Source organism: Embiotoca jacksoni, unplaced genomic scaffold (genome assembly GCF_022577435.1).
Source record: "Embiotoca jacksoni isolate LCO1_2020_lvr unplaced genomic scaffold, fEmbJac1.0.p SCAF_18, whole genome shotgun sequence".
Classification (NCBI taxonomy): domain Eukaryota; kingdom Metazoa; phylum Chordata; class Actinopteri; family Embiotocidae; genus Embiotoca; species Embiotoca jacksoni.
In genome coordinates this window covers 2861123-2878022 of record NW_027185318.1, presented here as the reverse complement: position 1 = coordinate 2878022, position 16900 = coordinate 2861123, and the positions used below count along the sequence as shown (strand labels likewise).

At 42.0% G+C, this 16900-nt stretch overlaps 2 protein-coding genes across 3 annotated transcripts in view; both read left to right on the top strand.

Moving 5' to 3' along the window:
• The window catches only part of LOC138199837 (latent-transforming growth factor beta-binding protein 2-like), an 81228-nt gene extending 71830 nt beyond the window's left edge, over nucleotides 1–9398 (top strand). For both annotated transcript variants that reach the window (XM_069152071.1, XM_069152070.1), the window contains exons 33-41: nucleotides 86–220; nucleotides 1287–1484; nucleotides 1606–1698; nucleotides 3649–3777; nucleotides 3972–4112; nucleotides 4244–4417; nucleotides 4529–4798; nucleotides 5263–5421; nucleotides 7053–9398. In XM_069152071.1, the coding sequence (XP_069008172.1) occupies nucleotides 86–220; nucleotides 1287–1484; nucleotides 1606–1698; nucleotides 3649–3777; nucleotides 3972–4112; nucleotides 4244–4417; nucleotides 4529–4798; nucleotides 5263–5421; nucleotides 7053–7228 (1475 nt within the window). In that variant the 3' untranslated portion in view covers nucleotides 7229–9398. The remainder of the gene's footprint in view (nucleotides 1–85; nucleotides 221–1286; nucleotides 1485–1605; nucleotides 1699–3648; nucleotides 3778–3971; nucleotides 4113–4243; nucleotides 4418–4528; nucleotides 4799–5262; nucleotides 5422–7052) is intronic.
• Nucleotides 9399–10442: 1044 nt separating this feature from the next.
• pomt2 (protein-O-mannosyltransferase 2) lies at nucleotides 10443–16297 on the top strand. Its single transcript, XM_069152069.1, has 21 exons — nucleotides 10443–11135; nucleotides 11221–11305; nucleotides 11385–11489; nucleotides 11632–11740; nucleotides 12025–12133; nucleotides 12326–12485; nucleotides 12585–12691; nucleotides 12783–12865; nucleotides 13205–13314; nucleotides 13418–13484; nucleotides 13598–13658; nucleotides 13763–13841; nucleotides 14034–14185; nucleotides 14275–14366; nucleotides 14461–14537; nucleotides 14636–14707; nucleotides 14797–14856; nucleotides 14943–15048; nucleotides 15152–15292; nucleotides 15368–15479; nucleotides 15626–16297. The coding sequence occupies exons 1-21, from the start codon at nucleotides 10864–10866 to the stop codon at nucleotides 15729–15731; spliced, it is 2265 nt and encodes a 754-aa protein (XP_069008170.1). The 5' UTR covers nucleotides 10443–10863; the 3' UTR covers nucleotides 15732–16297.
• Nucleotides 16298–16900: the final 603 nt, after the last annotated feature.

The following is a 16900-nucleotide window of genomic DNA, read 5'->3' as shown; positions in this document are numbered from 1 at the left end:
GTTGCCCGGACCTTGCCGAGGCATGCCTGCGTGTACGTGCCTGATCCTTTACTGACCTCACGCCCTCCTCTCCTGCCTCCCTCAGACGTGAACGAGTGCGAGATGAGCTTGGCGCTGTGCGGGGAGGCCCTGTGTGAGAACTTCGATGGCAGCTTCCTGTGCATCTGCCCCAACGACAATGAGGAATTTGATCCCATCACCAGCCAGTGCCGCTCCATGGGTAATAGAGCAGGACTAGCGCTCACAGTGACTCGCAGGACTTAATTCTCCATCCCATCGTTGGGAGACGGAGTTATCCCTGATTTAATGAGCCGTCTCTCATTATCCAAACAAGGGTGACGAGGTGGACATGGCTTACTCCACGTCTCTTCGAGTATCTTTTTGACCTGTCTGTTTCCATTTGTTTTGCAGGCTGAGGTTATGGTTGGGTGGGTTGCCTGCAAAAAATGTGATTTAGCCAAATTTCTCAGACAAATGATGAAGTAACTCCTCCAGTAGAGCCAAGCAAATGCCCTGAGGCCCTCGTTACTGTAAACCCATTTCCCCACCAAGACAAACAAGGTTAAGGTGTAGCTATTGGCAATTAGAGCTAAAGACACATTGCTTTCTTGCGAGCTGAAATGATCTAAGGTGCAGAGATTACAGATATGCAACATAGTGCAATTTTCAGAATGACAGAACAAGCCCTTTGAGTCATGGAAATACCATCACATATCCAGCATGATAGGCTTATGAGTACAAGAATTGGGTGTATTTACATTATTAAGCGGCGCGCCCTCAGCGGGGATGTTTTTTCTTCTGCCTGGGCACTAAACCCCAGTTATGCCTTTGTGTACCTTTTTGCCACATTCCGCTGTTTGCTTTCGACGTGTGCTAATCAATCATGTGAGGCTGAATGGTGTGTTGACTCACATGCCAGTGTTTCCATTTGGCTAAGCCAGCAGCTTAAGGGTGAAATGCCTGAGCCCATGCCTTTGGACAAATGAGCAGGCTCAGCAGTGACAGGCGAGGGTAATGCACTACCTGCTGGAGGCATGTGGACACACTCCGACGGATGGAGAGCCCGGCAGACGCCGTTTCGACGCCATTACTGATGTATACGAGTGATAAGTGTAGGATCTTCTGTAACTTTACCTACTGGGAAACCTCAATAGTGAGATTTGAAGCGCTGTCAGTGAGCCTTTTGCCCTCCTGAACACCCAAATCCCAACCGAAATCCACAGGTGCTTTGACCTCTGACCTCTTTTCTGGCCTTAAATAAACCCGCTGTCTTTGTTCTTCTACAGCTGAGGTCGACGCCAAACCCGTCCCTCCGTCCGCTCCGTCAGCTGAGGAGAGGAAGGAGTGTTACTATAACTTGAATGACGCGAACTTCTGCGACAATGTTTTGTCTCGCAACACCACCAAGCAGGAGTGCTGCTGCACGGTTGGTGCAGGCTGGGGCGACAACTGTGAGATCCACGCCTGTCCTGTCCCGGGAAAAGGTACGACGAGGGCCCGATCATCCGCATCAACAGAATCAAGACGAAGTGCATGTTAGAAAATGAGATCAGTCTTTTAGCATCTGTTCTGTCAGTAATGAATGCATTTCTTTTTATTTTCCAGATGATTATAACCAGTTGTGCCCTCATGGCAGTGGATTATTATCCTTGCCTGTTTCCTCTGCACAAAGTCTGGGAGAACAACGGTTTTACATAGGTACACACTCCCGCTCATAAATACGAACTTATTTTATAGATATCCCTGAGTTTTTATAGCTTCCATTCGCACAAAACTTTACATTGGCACGGGAAGGTGAAACGTCAGACCCTGTTTTATTTCATTTTTAATTTTACTTTGAAAGTCACACAGACTGACATAATCTCTCACCACGTTTACGAGCCGTTGCTTAATGGGATACCTGCCTTTCAAATACAGTGCATCCGGAAAGTATTCACAGCGCTTCACTTTTTCCAAATTTTGTTATATTACAGCTTTATTCCAAAATGGATTAAATTCATTTTTTTCCCTCAAAATTCTACACACAATACCCCATAATGACAACGTGAAATACATTTTTTTGAAATTTTTGCAAATCTATTAAAAATCAAAAACGAAAAAAATCACACGTACATAAGTATTCACAGCCTTTGCCATTACACTCAACATTGAGCTCAGGTGCATCCTGTTTCCACTGATCATCCTTGAGATGCTTCTACAACTTGATTGGAGTCCACCTGTGGTAAATTCAGTTGATTGGACATGATTTGGAAAGACACACACCGTCTATATAAGGTCCCACAGTTGACAGTGCATGTCAGAGCACAAACCAAGCCATGAAGTCCAAAGAATTGTCTGTAGACCTCCGAGACAGGATTGTATTGAGGCACAGATCTGGGGAAGGGTACAGAAAACTGTCTGCAGCATTGAAGGTCCCAATGAGCACAATGACCTCCATCATCTGTAAATGGAAGAAGTTTGGAACCACCAGGACTCTTCCTAGAGTCGGCCGCCTGGCCAAACTGAGTGATCAGGGGAGAAGGGCCTTAGTCAGGGAGGTGACCAAGAACCCGACGGTCACTTTGACAGAGCTCCAGCGTTGCTCTGTGAAGAGAGGAGAACCTTCCAGAAGGACAACCATCTCTGCAGCACTCCACCAAGCAGGCCTGTATGGTAGAGTGGCCAGACGGAAGACACTCCTCAGTAAAAGGCACATGACAGTCCACCTGGAGTTTACCAAAAGGCACCTGAAGGACTGTCAGACCATGAGAAACAAAATTCTCTGGTCTGATGAAACAAAGATTGAACTCTTTGGCCTGAATGCCAAGCGTCATGTCTGGAGGAAACCAGGCACCGCTCATCACCTGGCCAATACCATCTCTACGGTGAAGCATGGTGGTGGCAGCATCATGCTGTGGGGATGTTTTTCAGCAGCAGAAACTGGGAGACTAGTCAGGATGGAGGGAAAGATGAATGCAGCAATGTACAGAGACATCCTTGATGAAAACTTTCTCCAGAGCGCTCTGGATCTCAGACTGGGGCGAAGGTTCATCTTCCAACAGGACAACGACCCGAAGCACACAGCCAAGATAACAAAGGAATGGCTTCGGGACAACTCTGTGAATGTCCTTGAGTGGCCCAGCCAGAGCCCAGACTTGAACCCGATTGAACATCTCTGGAGAGATCTGAAAATGGCTGTGCACCGACGCTCCCCATCCAACCTGATGGAGCTTGAGAGGTCCTGCAAAGAAGAATGGGAGAAACTGCCCAAGGATAGGTGTGCCAAGCTTATAGCATCATACTCAAAAAGACTTGAGGCTGTAATTTCTGCCAAAGGTGCAACAAAGTATTAAGCAAAGGCTGTGAATATTTATGTACGTTATATTTTCGTTCTTTATTTTTAATAGATTTGCAAAAATTTTAAACAAACTATTTTCACTTTGTCATTATGGGGTATTGCGTGTAGAATTTTGAGGAAAAAAATGAATTTAATCCATTTTGAAATAAGGCTGTAACATAACAAAATGTATAAAAAGTGAAGCGCTGTGAATACTTTCCGGATGCACTGTATGACTAATTACTGTAGTGTGCCCTGTACAGTTTTGACACTTGTTATTTTCCATCCTCCTTCTGTCATATCAAGGTGTGACTCTGTCTCTCTCCCCTCAGATGCAAACGAGTGTGAGATGTTTGGACCCGACATTTGTAAAAATGGACAGTGTTCAAACCTCTTTTCTTCCTATACCTGCTACTGTCGCTCCGGCTTCTTCTACGACAACATCCGGCTCGAGTGTGTCGGTAAGAAATGTCATCAATTTTTATTTGTTTTATACTCCAGCAAGCCTCCATTTTATACAGAAAATCTGAATTAGTGCCATATAATCAAAAACTAATCAAATCATGGTCTACCTACCATGATTAATTATACGAATGAGTTCAAATGTAATGAATTCTAAACTGATGATTGGTTTCTGTTTGTCACTTATTTTTAGATTATGATGAGTGTGTATTTGGAAATATCTGCGAGGATGGAACCTGTGTGAACACAGCCGGGTCTTTCAACTGTTTCTGCAGTCATCCATTAGTCCTGGACAGCACACGGCAGCGCTGCATTGGCCTCAACACCACAGAAGGTTTGACAAAACACACTCGCAAATGTTTTCATATTTTGTTCTTCCCTGGATGTTCAGAAAAAGCCTTTTAGGTCATTTAGATAGATGAATCATTAGTTGGATGTTTTTTTCTTCTCATTCTGTCTTTGCAGAACCTGTCGAGTCTGATCACGATGTGCACATGGATATTTGCTGGCAGCAACTCGAGGGGGACAGCATGTGTGCGGAGCCCCTTCAGGGACGCAGAACTACATACACTGAATGTTGCTGTCTGTATGGCATCGCCTGGAGTGGACAGTGTGCCTTCTGTCCTAGAAGAGACTCCGGTGAGAGCACAAGACACTGATTGATCTATTTATTGCAATGAAATCAATTAATAGCCCACAATGACAATATAATGTATTTTATAAATGAATCATGTGTGCTGCTGTGTATAGATGACTACGCAGTAATGTGCAACCTGCCCCGGAGAGATAGCCTGCGAGAGCGGGTAGGGTACGAGTACGGTCCGGAGGGGCCAGACGATCCCGCAGAGCCTTTTGTTCCTCCGTACTGGGATAGTTATGGCGGAGCTGCGGGCCCCTTCGACATCCCAGAGAACGTCCCTCTCTTCAACGATAACGACTACAGCGTTCAACAGCCACCCGTCCGTGTCCCGATCCCACGACCGCGAGAGCAACAGCCACAACCGGTGGATTCCTACGCTGGTGGGTAAACACGTTCAGCTGTAGCTTAATATTCAATTAGCTTAGTATCTCAGTAAATGTCTGTTTTCACATAGATGTAATTATCATGAATATAAGCCATACAATTTAATTAATATAAAGCTGTAAAAGCTTGAAAAACATCAGACGGTTCTTAATAGCAGCTCTTCATCTGCCATACAAGTCAGTTAAGGACCAACAAATGCACTAATTTATGATATCTGTTGATTTTTTATTTTTTTTATTTATTTATTTTTTTTTAAATGCATGAACAAACAAAATTACAACAATATTTGAAATGTCTGTTTGGCACATGGTTGTCTTTATGTATTTTTACTTCAAAAGTCATGTAACATGTAATTTGCCATCCTGATATCTGAACAACAGAATGACGTGTTGTTTTAGTAAAAAATTGTATCCCAAGATTTGTTTGCTTACACATTTGTTTGCTTACACATTTCAATCAGTCCAATCAGAGCGCTATGAAGGCTTTGAGGGTCTCCGAGCGGAGGAATGTGGAGTCCTGAATGGCTGTGAAAATGGCCGGTGCGTTCGTGTGCGAGAGGGCTACACCTGTGACTGCTTCGACGGTTACGAGCTTGACTTGGACAAGATGGCCTGCATAGGTGGGTTTTTTGTTTCCCCCTAGCATCTTTTCAAATCTTTTTCTATAGACCACCCACATTTAGACTTTATATTCCAAGTATAACATGTTCAGGGACTTCTTTGAATCAATAGGGGAATCATTCACTTCATGTAATCTTGTTTCAAAATGTGGTGTTGATCTTGAAAGTGAACTGCAGTGACCTCTCCCTTCAGGTTTAAGCCTTTTGGAGCCAGCTCTTAGATTAATTTGAGCATAATAACTCTTCATGCTGTATATCATTGAGCTCAAGGAGAAGCTTTGAATTGAACAACCTTGCATTAAGTTGTGTTTTATGGGAAACTAATGAGAGCAACGTACTCCTCAAAAGCATTGCATGTTACCCTTTGGTCTGAAATTCCCAAGTCGCACACTGCCAAGAGTGAGGAGGCCTTGAATCTCAGCCACTCGTGTATCACATGAGATATTATATCTTTTAAATGCACTTTGTTTGCTTTGTAAGAAAGCGAGACTGTCTTGTTGTAATGAAATGCCATGATTACAGTGTTCTGTCTGCATACGAGCTTATCGGTTTCAAGGCCAGCCGTTTTCCCGAGGAAAGTGATTGAACACTATGGAAACATGTGGGAGCTGCGCAACTCATGCCATGCCTCCTTTTATAAATATCACCACGAGCATTTCCCCTGCAGAACATGACATAAACAGAAAGAGGGTCATTTGAGATTGACTGCTGTGAAATGACAATCAGACCTCCCGCGCTGAAGAAGGGAAAGAACAACCTATTGAAGGCCAAAGGGAAACATAATCCAACTCATTGTTAATTTTACCATCATTCTGAACTGTTCAGTGCTCAACATGGCTGGGAATTCAAGTTCAGATCCTGTCCAGCTGACACGCAACACGACGGCATGTTTGATTAAAGATATACAAGATGAGCTGTTACGCAACAAATCATTACGTGGAATGAAAGCCTTGAACCTCCAAATGTGAACTTTTGTGGAACCAATTAAAACACTCTTGCTTGATGCTCACAAGACTTTATGTTTGAAAATGATCTCACCTTTCACCACATCACACCTACAGCTACCAAATAGTATGTTGGTCAAATCAACTTTAGTCCGACCAACACTCCCCAATATTCAATTAACTACAATGTAAGACAAAGACATGCAGCAAATTCTCACATTTAAAAAGTGGGAATCAGACAATGTTTGCAGTTTTACCTAAAAAAAAAATGTGTGAAATTAGTTACCATTTATCAAAACTATTTCAAGTCTTATCTACTGATGGAGCTGATGGGATATGATGGAAAGGTCCAGAATAGCTGAAACTAAATGCACCTAGAGATGGTTTTGTCAATTGCTTGTTACCAAAGTCAAGAATGAACCTTGAAACTCAAATTCGGTGCGATTAAAATATTGAAAGTGCGAGGAACAAAGTAAGGACAAAGAAAAGAAGAAAGGGAGGGAGAAAGAAAGAAAGGTAGGATGGATGAAGAAAAGAAAAAGGAGACCACAGAACAAGAAATATAAATAACATTTTAGCATCCCAGTGTCCTACATCTCATATCCATAAGGCTACTCTGCAACAGATGTGGCGCAGCTGTGGAATCTCCCTGCTGACTTAAGTTGTCATGTCTCCTTTTTCCCGCAGACATCAACGAGTGTGAGGACATCGGCGACAAGGTGCCCTTGTGTCAGAACGGGCAGTGCACCAACACAGAGGGATCGTACAAGTGCACCTGTTTGCCGGGCTTCGTCGCCTCTGCCAAGCCGCACAAATGCATCCCGGGAATCCCTGAGTCCGAGCTCACGGAGGCCGGAAACTGAGACACAGAGCGTTGGAGCGCTGGCTTCTCCCGCTCCCTCAAAGATCGCCTTACACCTCCCGCCCCCCCACTCCCTCTCTCTGCCCTTCTCCCCGAGGGCCCGGCACTAAATCTCCAACAGTAACGCTGAAACGTCCAAACTCGTTTCCCTAAACACCACACGCACACACACAGACACAACCATGTACATACAAAAGCACACACACACACTAGCATTCAGCACAGAACACACTCATATCCCCTTTATACACATTCAAGAGGACCAGGAAATGTGCAGTGAATGTATTACATGGGATTTAGTATTCACCAGATATCCATTTGCCTTAAAGGGATTTTGTGGACTGATCTTTTTTTATTCAGTGACCCCGGGCAATTAGATTTGCAGATATATTTTCCACATTATTTTCTCTGTCACTTTCCTTTTTCTTTTCTTTTTTTGTTATTTATTTCATTTACATGACGGGCCTCTGCAAACTAACAAAGCAACCTATTTCAGAGGGCATACTTGATTCCTCTCGGTGTATTTGTCTCACCAATTGACCTCAGAGACAGTGTGGGGAGATGATAAATGTATTTTGTAAAAGAAGGAATGTCATAAGAAATCAGCCATATATCAGCATATGCATCACTGTCAAGCCTCTTAACATCATTGTCTCCTTCAGTCATTGTAATTAGCCGTGACCTTGGACTAAATGGATGCCGGGGTCGACACGTCAGAAAGAACTTTTCCCACAGCTGCCTTTCTTCAAGATTAACTACGAGCAGAAGTTGAAGAATCTCCGGACAAAGAGGAGTCAGCACAGCCAAACTTTTAACGTTAAAAACTTCAGCCTTTTACATGAGCATGGAAAGACTGTAGATGTATATGATGATATGTTTTGAAAGCGGTGCAATAGGTGTAACCTGCCTTCCTCTGTTTGACACCATTTTCACATAATACCAGCAATGAAGTAGGAAAACATGGACTCAGTTACTGACCCCGTTTTTGTCTCTCTCTTTTTAACAGTATTAACTTGTTTTATACTTAAAAATACTAAAAAACAAACGTGACTTTAATTCTAGGCTCCGTTCTGGCCTAACTTTTGGAAGTACAGAGAGGTACGTTGGCTGAAATCATCCACAAATATCACTGCTTAAAATGAGAGATTGGTTTTATGCACCAGTATCACACAGGCAAAAGGATTTCTTGATCACCCACAATGCAATTGGAGCTCAGAGCCTACATCAGACCATTCCCATGTGTGCATCTCTGAATGCATGAAAAGACAAAGGCTCCACTGGAGAGGTTTGGTATATTTTGTACAGATTTAGTATTATGTATTATTTTTGTTACATATCCTCTTAATGCATTATAGCACAACCAATATTTTGTTTGACATAAAACATAAAATGTAAGAAAAAAAAACCTGGCATTATAGCTTTGTAGATTTATATATGTCTGTACAAATGTTTTTTTTTGTTTTGTTTTTGTTTTTAAAGCATATCCTTTTATGTATGAGGAGAGTGGCTGACACTGTACCAGAGGAACTGTGTGTATACCCTGCCCTGTGGAGCAGACAATGAATTATATTTTTTGGAAGTGGCAGCACTGTTCTAATCACAGACGTTTTGTCTCCTTAAGTTCGTTACAAAGAAAATGCTTTTGAAATGCAAGCACCGACTTCTGTGCATCACAACTTTACAGCTAAATACTAGTAACTGTAAAAATGATTTCCTTTAGTCTCTGTTGGATCCTTATGTCATGAATGTATCGTAGACAGTATCGGCCTTCTCATTTGGTTTCTGAATTCCCATTCCTACGGTATCATCTTTTATATTCAGGAAATCTCAACAACGCAAGACGCATAAAACTCTAATTCTAACTGTGGAGGATGACGAATGTTGATGCCTTTAACCTGCATTCATAACCTAGAAACCAACAGTTGTACAAATGTTTTCACTTGATGTTCACTATTACTTTACTGGGTTGTTCAAATCATTGGCTGAACCGGATCGACACTCTCACAGTACGGTCAAAGTTGGAATATTTAAAGCCTTTTAAAAAAAACGCTAATAACTTGAGATAAATGTCTTGTTGTAAAGCTGTGGTCGATGGAAATATCATGCTCATTCATTTTGTTTACCTCTTGGCTGTAATCACTATCAGTCATCAAAATAAAACATAAAAAATATCAGTCTCTTTGATAATTGACTTTGAAAAGTGGCACCAAAATCACATCACATCACATTCACCATCTGTATATTCAGTGTTGACATATGATAACAAGAACAGGAGATTTTTGGTAGTTTTACAGTGTGCGCCTACTAATGATCAGAAAGTCATTAGATGGTATTCTTACGCCAAACAGGCTACCGAACAGTTTGGTGCAAGCATGTACATGGATCATTTGCAGATTATTGTGTAACTGTGATGTGTTCAGCAGTTGTGGAAGTATTTCGCAGATCCTTTACTGAAGTAAAAGTGTGACAAACTACAAAACACATCCCAAAGTAAAAGTGGCCTACTCATCCAGAAAGATCCATCAACTGTGTGGCATTCAGTCAATTTTGATGGATTGTAGTTAAAACTATTATGTTTGATTGATCAGCAAACAAAACAGCATTTTAATGTTGCAGCAGTTCAATGTAGGACAACTGTGCTCGCAGTGTATGAGCAGATTCTTACCTTTTGTTTATTTGACTGTGGATATGAAGAACAAATTCTGTATACAATCCTCAGAACTATTAATAAGTCAGAGCTGGGGTCTGGAAATTCATGTTCATGAATGAATCTCGCATAACAACATTGAAATGATTTATAATACTACATTCCCCCCTAGTGGCCAGATTATTGAACTACGTAATCACGTCCACTGGTCAACCAGGGGCGTATTCCTTTACTCTGTCGAGCATTAATATGACTGGCAGTGTGTTTTAAAACTATGGATGTATTAATGAGAACTGGATTGGACCAACCCAGGAATTGCTCTTAAAAAAAAATAATAAATAAATAAAAAGCATTCCTGAAGGAAAAATAAACAAAACAGTTTGACCCTTCGGGAGCTCCGTTGGCGAATGAGCCTAATAGGATTCTGGGAAATTGTGTTTATCGCGCAATACCGCGTCCACATCGTCCACACGAATACGTGAGCGTATTGCGTTGGACTACATCTCCCAGATTGCCAACGCGTCTCACGCGTGTTTCCGTGATTCGGCCCGTCGCTCGAGCCGCAACCTCTCGTGCGCTGCTGGGCTGCTAATGGGAATCTTTGCGTCATAAAACGGTCATTTGAGGCGACGGACCGAGAGCAACTTGGTAGCCAACGTTTGTTTTGAATGCCGCCATTGGACGAGTGGATACTTGGCTAGAAAGTAGGAAGACGTATGTTGCACGTGAACATGCGGTAACAGCTTGGCGACAATGTAACTGATATCATGTCTGGTCATTAGTGGAGATGGAAGGATGCGTTCACGGTCAGTGTCGCCCGTTTTGACGCACAGTATTAAGCTCTCGAGAGCCTCACATTAAAGTATCTATGCTATTCGCCCCTCACAGTCCAGTTACCCATCATTTACACAACACACACATTCGAGAACCAATTCTGTTGTGTGGTGGAAGGAGTTCTGGTCATTTTTATTGCCGGTTTAATTTCCTAAATGGCAAAAGAAGAATGCATTTCACAGTGGAACGAAACGACACTGCGAAACAGGAAAGTCTTTCCCACATTCACTCCTGTGTCAAAGGACACAAACAGTCAAACTGCTGGAAACTCGTCAGAAGATGACACTCGGTCCTCAAACGGGGCAGCAGCTGCTCAGTTCTCGGCCGAGGAAAGCAACGAGTCCCCCGGCAAAGTGCTGCTGATGCTGGTGGTGGGACTGTCCTTCTCCACACGCCTCTACAAGATAACAGAGCCCCCTCATGTGTGGTGGGTAAAAAGTCGTGCATGTAGATGTGTGCATCATTACTAGTGTGTTCTCCCTTGTACGTGACGACTCGTCTTGGTCTTTCAGTTGGGATGAGACACACTTTGGAAAGATGGGAAGCTACTACATCAATCGGACCTTCTTTTTTGATGTCCATCCTCCTCTTGGGAAGGTGGGATGTGCAGACTCCAGTGTCTTCCAGGTAAACCTGTCTCGTGCGATGTGTATTGATCTTTGACTCTGTGTTGCAGATGCTGATCGGTCTCGCTGGTTACGTGACTGGCTACGATGGTACCTTTCCTTTCTTAAAGCCCGGGGACAAATATGAACACCACAACTACTGGGGGATGAGAGGGGTATGATGCTTTCCAAATTCTCTCTCTAAAAAAAAAAAAAAGTATTTTCCAATCGATTATCAGTGCACTTTCAATATACACGTATAGTCTATACTAATAGAGGGACAAGATATATTAAAGCTGCTCGTGTGTTATCTTACAGTTTTGTGCCGTCCTGGGCTCCTTTCTCCCAATCTTTGCCTACCTCATAGTGCTGGAGCTGTCTCAGTCTCCCACCGCTGCTCTCATCACTGCCACCCTGCTCATATTTGGTGAGTTTTCACAACTCAAAGTCAAACTTTTGACTCAAAGTTTTTTTCCTTTTACGTGCACAATGTAGGAGCTAGAAATGACAATATTTGGTCCACTTAAAAGTGTGACTTTTAAATAAATTTCTATACTCGCCATTGTATTAGTTTCGATTTTTACTCACACCAATTTTGATAAATATGAACACCATCTATTTAGATATCAAATCATTCAAGCCATTTAAAGATAGAGCAGCATGCATTGTGATAAGGAGGATGAATTGTGCTGAATGTCAACTTCTTGACAGACACTGGCAGCATCTCCATTTCCCAGTACATCCTGCTCGACCCCATACTCATGTTCTTCATCATGGCAGCAATGTTTTGCATGGTCAAGTTCAACCAGCAGAGATACAGGTAGGACACTCCTACACACCACTTTATCTTTTTATTTTTCTGTTTAGTCCTGAAACTACAATCTGATTAATCGATTAGTTGTTGAAAAGTAAAAGTAATTAATCAATATGCTTAATTTATTTTGTTTTTCAGAAGGTACACTGCTCTGAATATGAATTACTTATTTAATAGTTATTTTTCTGGTGTTTTCAGGCCTTTCACTGCCTCCTGGTGGCTTTGGCTGGTACTGTGTGGCGTGAACCTCGCTGGGGCTTTGGGGGTGAAGTTTGTGGGTCTGTTCATCATCCTGCTGGTGGGGCTGAACACCATCTGGGACCTGTGGAGACTTCTGGGAGACCTGAGCCTCTCACTGGTAAACAGCAGCATATTTTAAATGGCACCCAGTACGGATAGTGTTGATGAATATTGTTGGAGGTTCGACTCTCCTTCTCACCGTGCCTTCTGGCTCCAGATGGACATTGCGAAGCACTTCCTGGCTCGGATCGTTGGACTCATCCTGCTTCCACTCTTCCTCTATGTTGCAGTATTTGCGGTGCACTTTGTTGTGTTGAACAAAAGGTGGGTGTGATTGTCGGTGGTTATCTTACAAAGCACTCCGTGATGACATCCACCACATTGTTTAAGGGAAACAATTGTTTTCTCTCGTCAGTGGACCGGGAGATGGTTTCTTCAGCTCTGCTTTCCAGTCCCGTCTGATTGGGAACAACCTTCACAACGCGTCCATGCCAGAGTGTGAGTTCCAATCTGAATAAAACCAAATGTGGCAACAGCTGTGTTTACTGAAACACTAAGAAGAAAGTTAAAAAAAAAAGAGGTCAAAGAGAAATGTAGACATTCCTACAGTATGATAGCCAGATGGGCTGAAATGTTTGTTTACATTTTACTGTCTTGACAAAGTAGCATGTCAGGCTTTCCGTATTAAGGTTTTTTTTTTATTCTCAGTTCCATAATAGACAGGTGCAGAGAAGCCTTGTTGCTTTTAACAACATTTCAAAAGACATTTTTCAGTAAATGTTTTGCGCTTTAATGAGCTACCGGTAATCCTCCTGATGTCTTGTTTTTCTCATGCAGACCTGGCATATGGCTCCACCATTACAGTGAAAAACCTCCGTATTGCTGGAGGCTACTTGCACTCTCATTGGCACTTATATCCAGAAGGAGCGGGAGCGAAGCAGCAGCAGGTCAGGCTGTAGGTTTAACATGGAAATAATACTGTGTGTAGTTTTATCTGTGCTGCTTTCTTTTTGCTCTGAATAAATATTTTTCTCTGATTTGTGCTGTCAGGTGACGTCCTACCTCCACAAGGACTTCAACAACTTGTGGCTGGTTCACAGACAAGACGAGAACAATTGTGAGAAAATACTGTTTATTTACATTTCCAATTATTTCTTTCAAATTGTAAAAAAAAAAAAAAAAAATCAAGTATGGTAATTTTTTTGTTTACATCTGTTTATCTTTAATAAGCTGAATCTGGGACTCCTGATCTGGTTCGTCATGGTGACATCATCCGATTAGAGCACAAAGAGTATGTAAAGACAGTCTACAGAATAATGAAACTAAAATGTATTTATCAATTAAATGATTTTGTAAATGTTTTCTATATAATGTCGTTTTTACGGGTCCTTTCAGAACAACCCGTAACCTCCACGCTCACCTCCACGAGGCCCCTCTGACCAAGAAACACTTCCAGGTTACCGGCTATGGCATCGTGAGTAGGCCCGTAACATCAATCTGCACTGAAGGGAAGGTTTCTTTCGCTCTGTACAGATGAGGTTTGCTTTCTGTTAAAGTTTGGAGTTGCTTCACTGTTTATTGCCTTAATGAGCACTAATAACATATTCGATTCTGACTCAGTTATTACGTGTTTGCGTGTATTAAAATCCATTCGGTCTGGTCTTAGAATGGCTCAGGGGACACCAACGACCTCTGGCAGGTGGAGGTGTGTGGAGGCCGGAAGGGCGACTTGGTGAAGGTGCTGCGTAGCAAAGTCCGCTTTCTTCACCGAGGCACCGGTTGTGTGCTTTACTCGTCTGGCAAGACTCTTCCAAAGTGGTAAAACTAGTCTTCTCTGCTCTGATTACCTACTTTTTCTTTTATTTACTTCTGTGCATGGACAGTCAACACATGTTGTTTGTGTTCAGGGGCTGGGAACAGGTAGAGGTGACCTGCAGTCCCTACTTGAAGGAGAGTCCGAGCTCTCAGTGGAACATCGAGGATCATATCAATCCCAAATGTAGGATAAACACGTTCCAGGCTCTCCTATAAGTTTCTTTCAGTTCGTCAAACACAAACTAACGTGTTACATCTCATTGTGTGTGTCCTGGCAGTGCCCAACATTAGTCTGTCTCTGCTGAAGCCCCACTTCCTGGAAATCTTACTTGAGTCCCACATTGTTATGATAAGAGTAAGTAACTATGAGAACATAAATTAGTCCACCTGCCCTCAAAAATCTGTGTTATTATTGCATATTATTATGTGTATTTCAAAAACATGTGTTTTTAGGGTAATAGTGGCTTAAAACCCAAAGACAATGAGATGAACTCCAAACCGTGGCACTGGCCCATCAACTACCAGGTGCATTGAATCATCTATGGTATAAGATTCAAATTGAATGTCCAGCTTTTTTTTTCTTACCCACAAATGTTTGATTTATTTCCATGAAGGGACTGAGGTTTTCTGGAGTGAATGAGACCGAGTATCGTGTTTACCTGCTGGGAAATCCCGTAAGTCTTTCAAGCTGGCTTCATTTTCCTGTTGTCGCATCTGTCCGACCACCACGAGCCCTCCTGATCAAAATGCTCCTTCCCAGGTGGTGTGGTGGATAAATCTGCTCAGTTTGGGGTTGTATCTCATCATGGTGGCGGTGGCATCCGTAGCCCTCCAGAGAGGTTTCTCATTGGGCCAAAAAAGAATAAGTATGATTATTGACAGTTGCACACAGACTGATCAGTCATGATGGAAGTAAAAAGAGGATTTAAAAGTCTGATAAATGTCCTTTACTAAACCCTTGTGTTTCAGAGCATTGTCATGTGCTAATGAGAGGAGGAGGACTGCTGCTTCTTGGCTGGCTGCTTCACTATGCACCTTTCTACACGATGGGCCGTGTCCTCTACTATCACCACTACTTCCCTGCAATGCTCTTCAGCAGCATGCTATCAGGTACCAAATCCCCACTGCACTGTAACTTGTAACATGTCGGTGGCAGGGTTAAAACATTCTACTTGTCCGTCACAGGAATGACGTTAGACATCCTGCTGAGAAGCGCTGACCTGCTGCTCCGCCCACCTTGTTCAGATTGGCTGCAGAGAGCCGGGCAGATGGGACTTCTGCTTAGTGTTCTTTACGGGTAAGCTTACTTTGCAGAGCGCTGAGAAAGGAACATCCAAACGATGTTTTAACGATTTTACATCTCGTTGCATATTTTAACGCAACATCGAAAAGTTTTCCCTTTTACTTTGTGCGAATCACTGTCATCTATTTTCTGTGTGTCAGTTTCTACCTGTTTCACCCTCTGGCCTACGGCATGACCGGGCCGCTTGCACACGAGCCGGGCAGCGCCATGACCGGCCTGAAGTGGATGGACTCCTGGGAGTTCTAGCCAGCTTTGATGTGTACTGTTCTGAATATGAGGGACGTGAATCAATCATGTGTCTCATAGATGGACTTTATAGAGTGTGTACACATAGAAATACTTTTCTTAAGGTACTGACTGAATCTCCGTTTGTGTCACAGCATTTCCACACGTTGTAGTTGAATCATGTCTGAAGAATGCTGGTTAAGACAGACCTGAATCAATACGATATGAAAGTCAAGAGGGTTTGTGGAGTATTCAGTATTGAATCATCACCAAGATGCCTTAACTCACAACACAACTTCCTTCCTGGACTTAGTGTGTACTGTATTTCACAATAATAAAATGAAGTGCCTGAAAGGAAATCTGAAAAGTTCAAATGGTCGTCAAATTTAAAAACCACTTCCATAGTTACAGGCTATCAGAGACTGTGTTGTCATTTGCGATTGTTCTGCTACTAGTGACGGTATCTTGGTATTTTATTTAGCCAATACCGCAGTCGAGTACTGCTCCTGTTTTTTACACCATAAGACCACTACTGACTCTCAGTGTTTACATTTCAGTGTCATCAATAAACAGTATTCTTGCAATAATATTCTTGTATTCTGTTCTGCTCATATAATCAATATTTCATTTGTAAATTTTGTGAAAAAAATTCAAAGCTTAAAGCCTAAAGCTTAAGCTTGAAATAGAAACTCCCTCTAGAAAAATTGTCTGTGCATTGTAGTAAAGTATATTATCACTATAATTATTTTTCAACCAGGTGGGCATAAATATAATAAGAAATGCCTTGGCAAAAAAATAAAATAGTTAAAATACCAATGCTGTGAGACAAGTACAGTAACACAGGAAATGACAAATAATTTGAAATATATAGATGTAGAATTTCAAAAAAAAAATCTTAAGAGTAAAAAAAAAGGTTGCCATGTTCAATGGCACCTTAAAGTGTCCCAATAACCATGTAAAACCATGAAAAGATATCAAACCACTTCTGATTGTTCAGACTGTTATCTTTTATCTATAATTTATTTGGGACTTTTCTGTCAAGAAATTAAATTTCATGAAAGTGTAACAACTTTTTTTTCAGAATTAGTTATTATTAGTTTATAGTAAAATGTGTAAATCTTTGCCGCTGCATTATTCATGTATGTATCTAGGCAAAAAAAAAAAAAAAAAAAAATCAATTGTAATGTAGG

What these genes read in the sequence shown, in the direction of transcription:
- pomt2 (XM_069152069.1), top strand. Translation starts at nt 10,864, where the DNA reads ATGGCAAAAGAAGAATGCATTTCACAGTGGAACGAAACGACACTGCGA. An exon ending in ACTACTGGGGGATGAGAGGG is followed by an intron (nt 11,490 to 11,631) that starts GTATGATGCTTT and finishes GTTATCTTACAG; the next exon opens with TTTTGTGCCGTCCTGGGCTC. An exon ending in GGATCATATCAATCCCAAAT is followed by an intron (nt 14,367 to 14,460) that starts GTAGGATAAACA and finishes GTGTCCTGGCAG; the next exon opens with TGCCCAACATTAGTCTGTCT.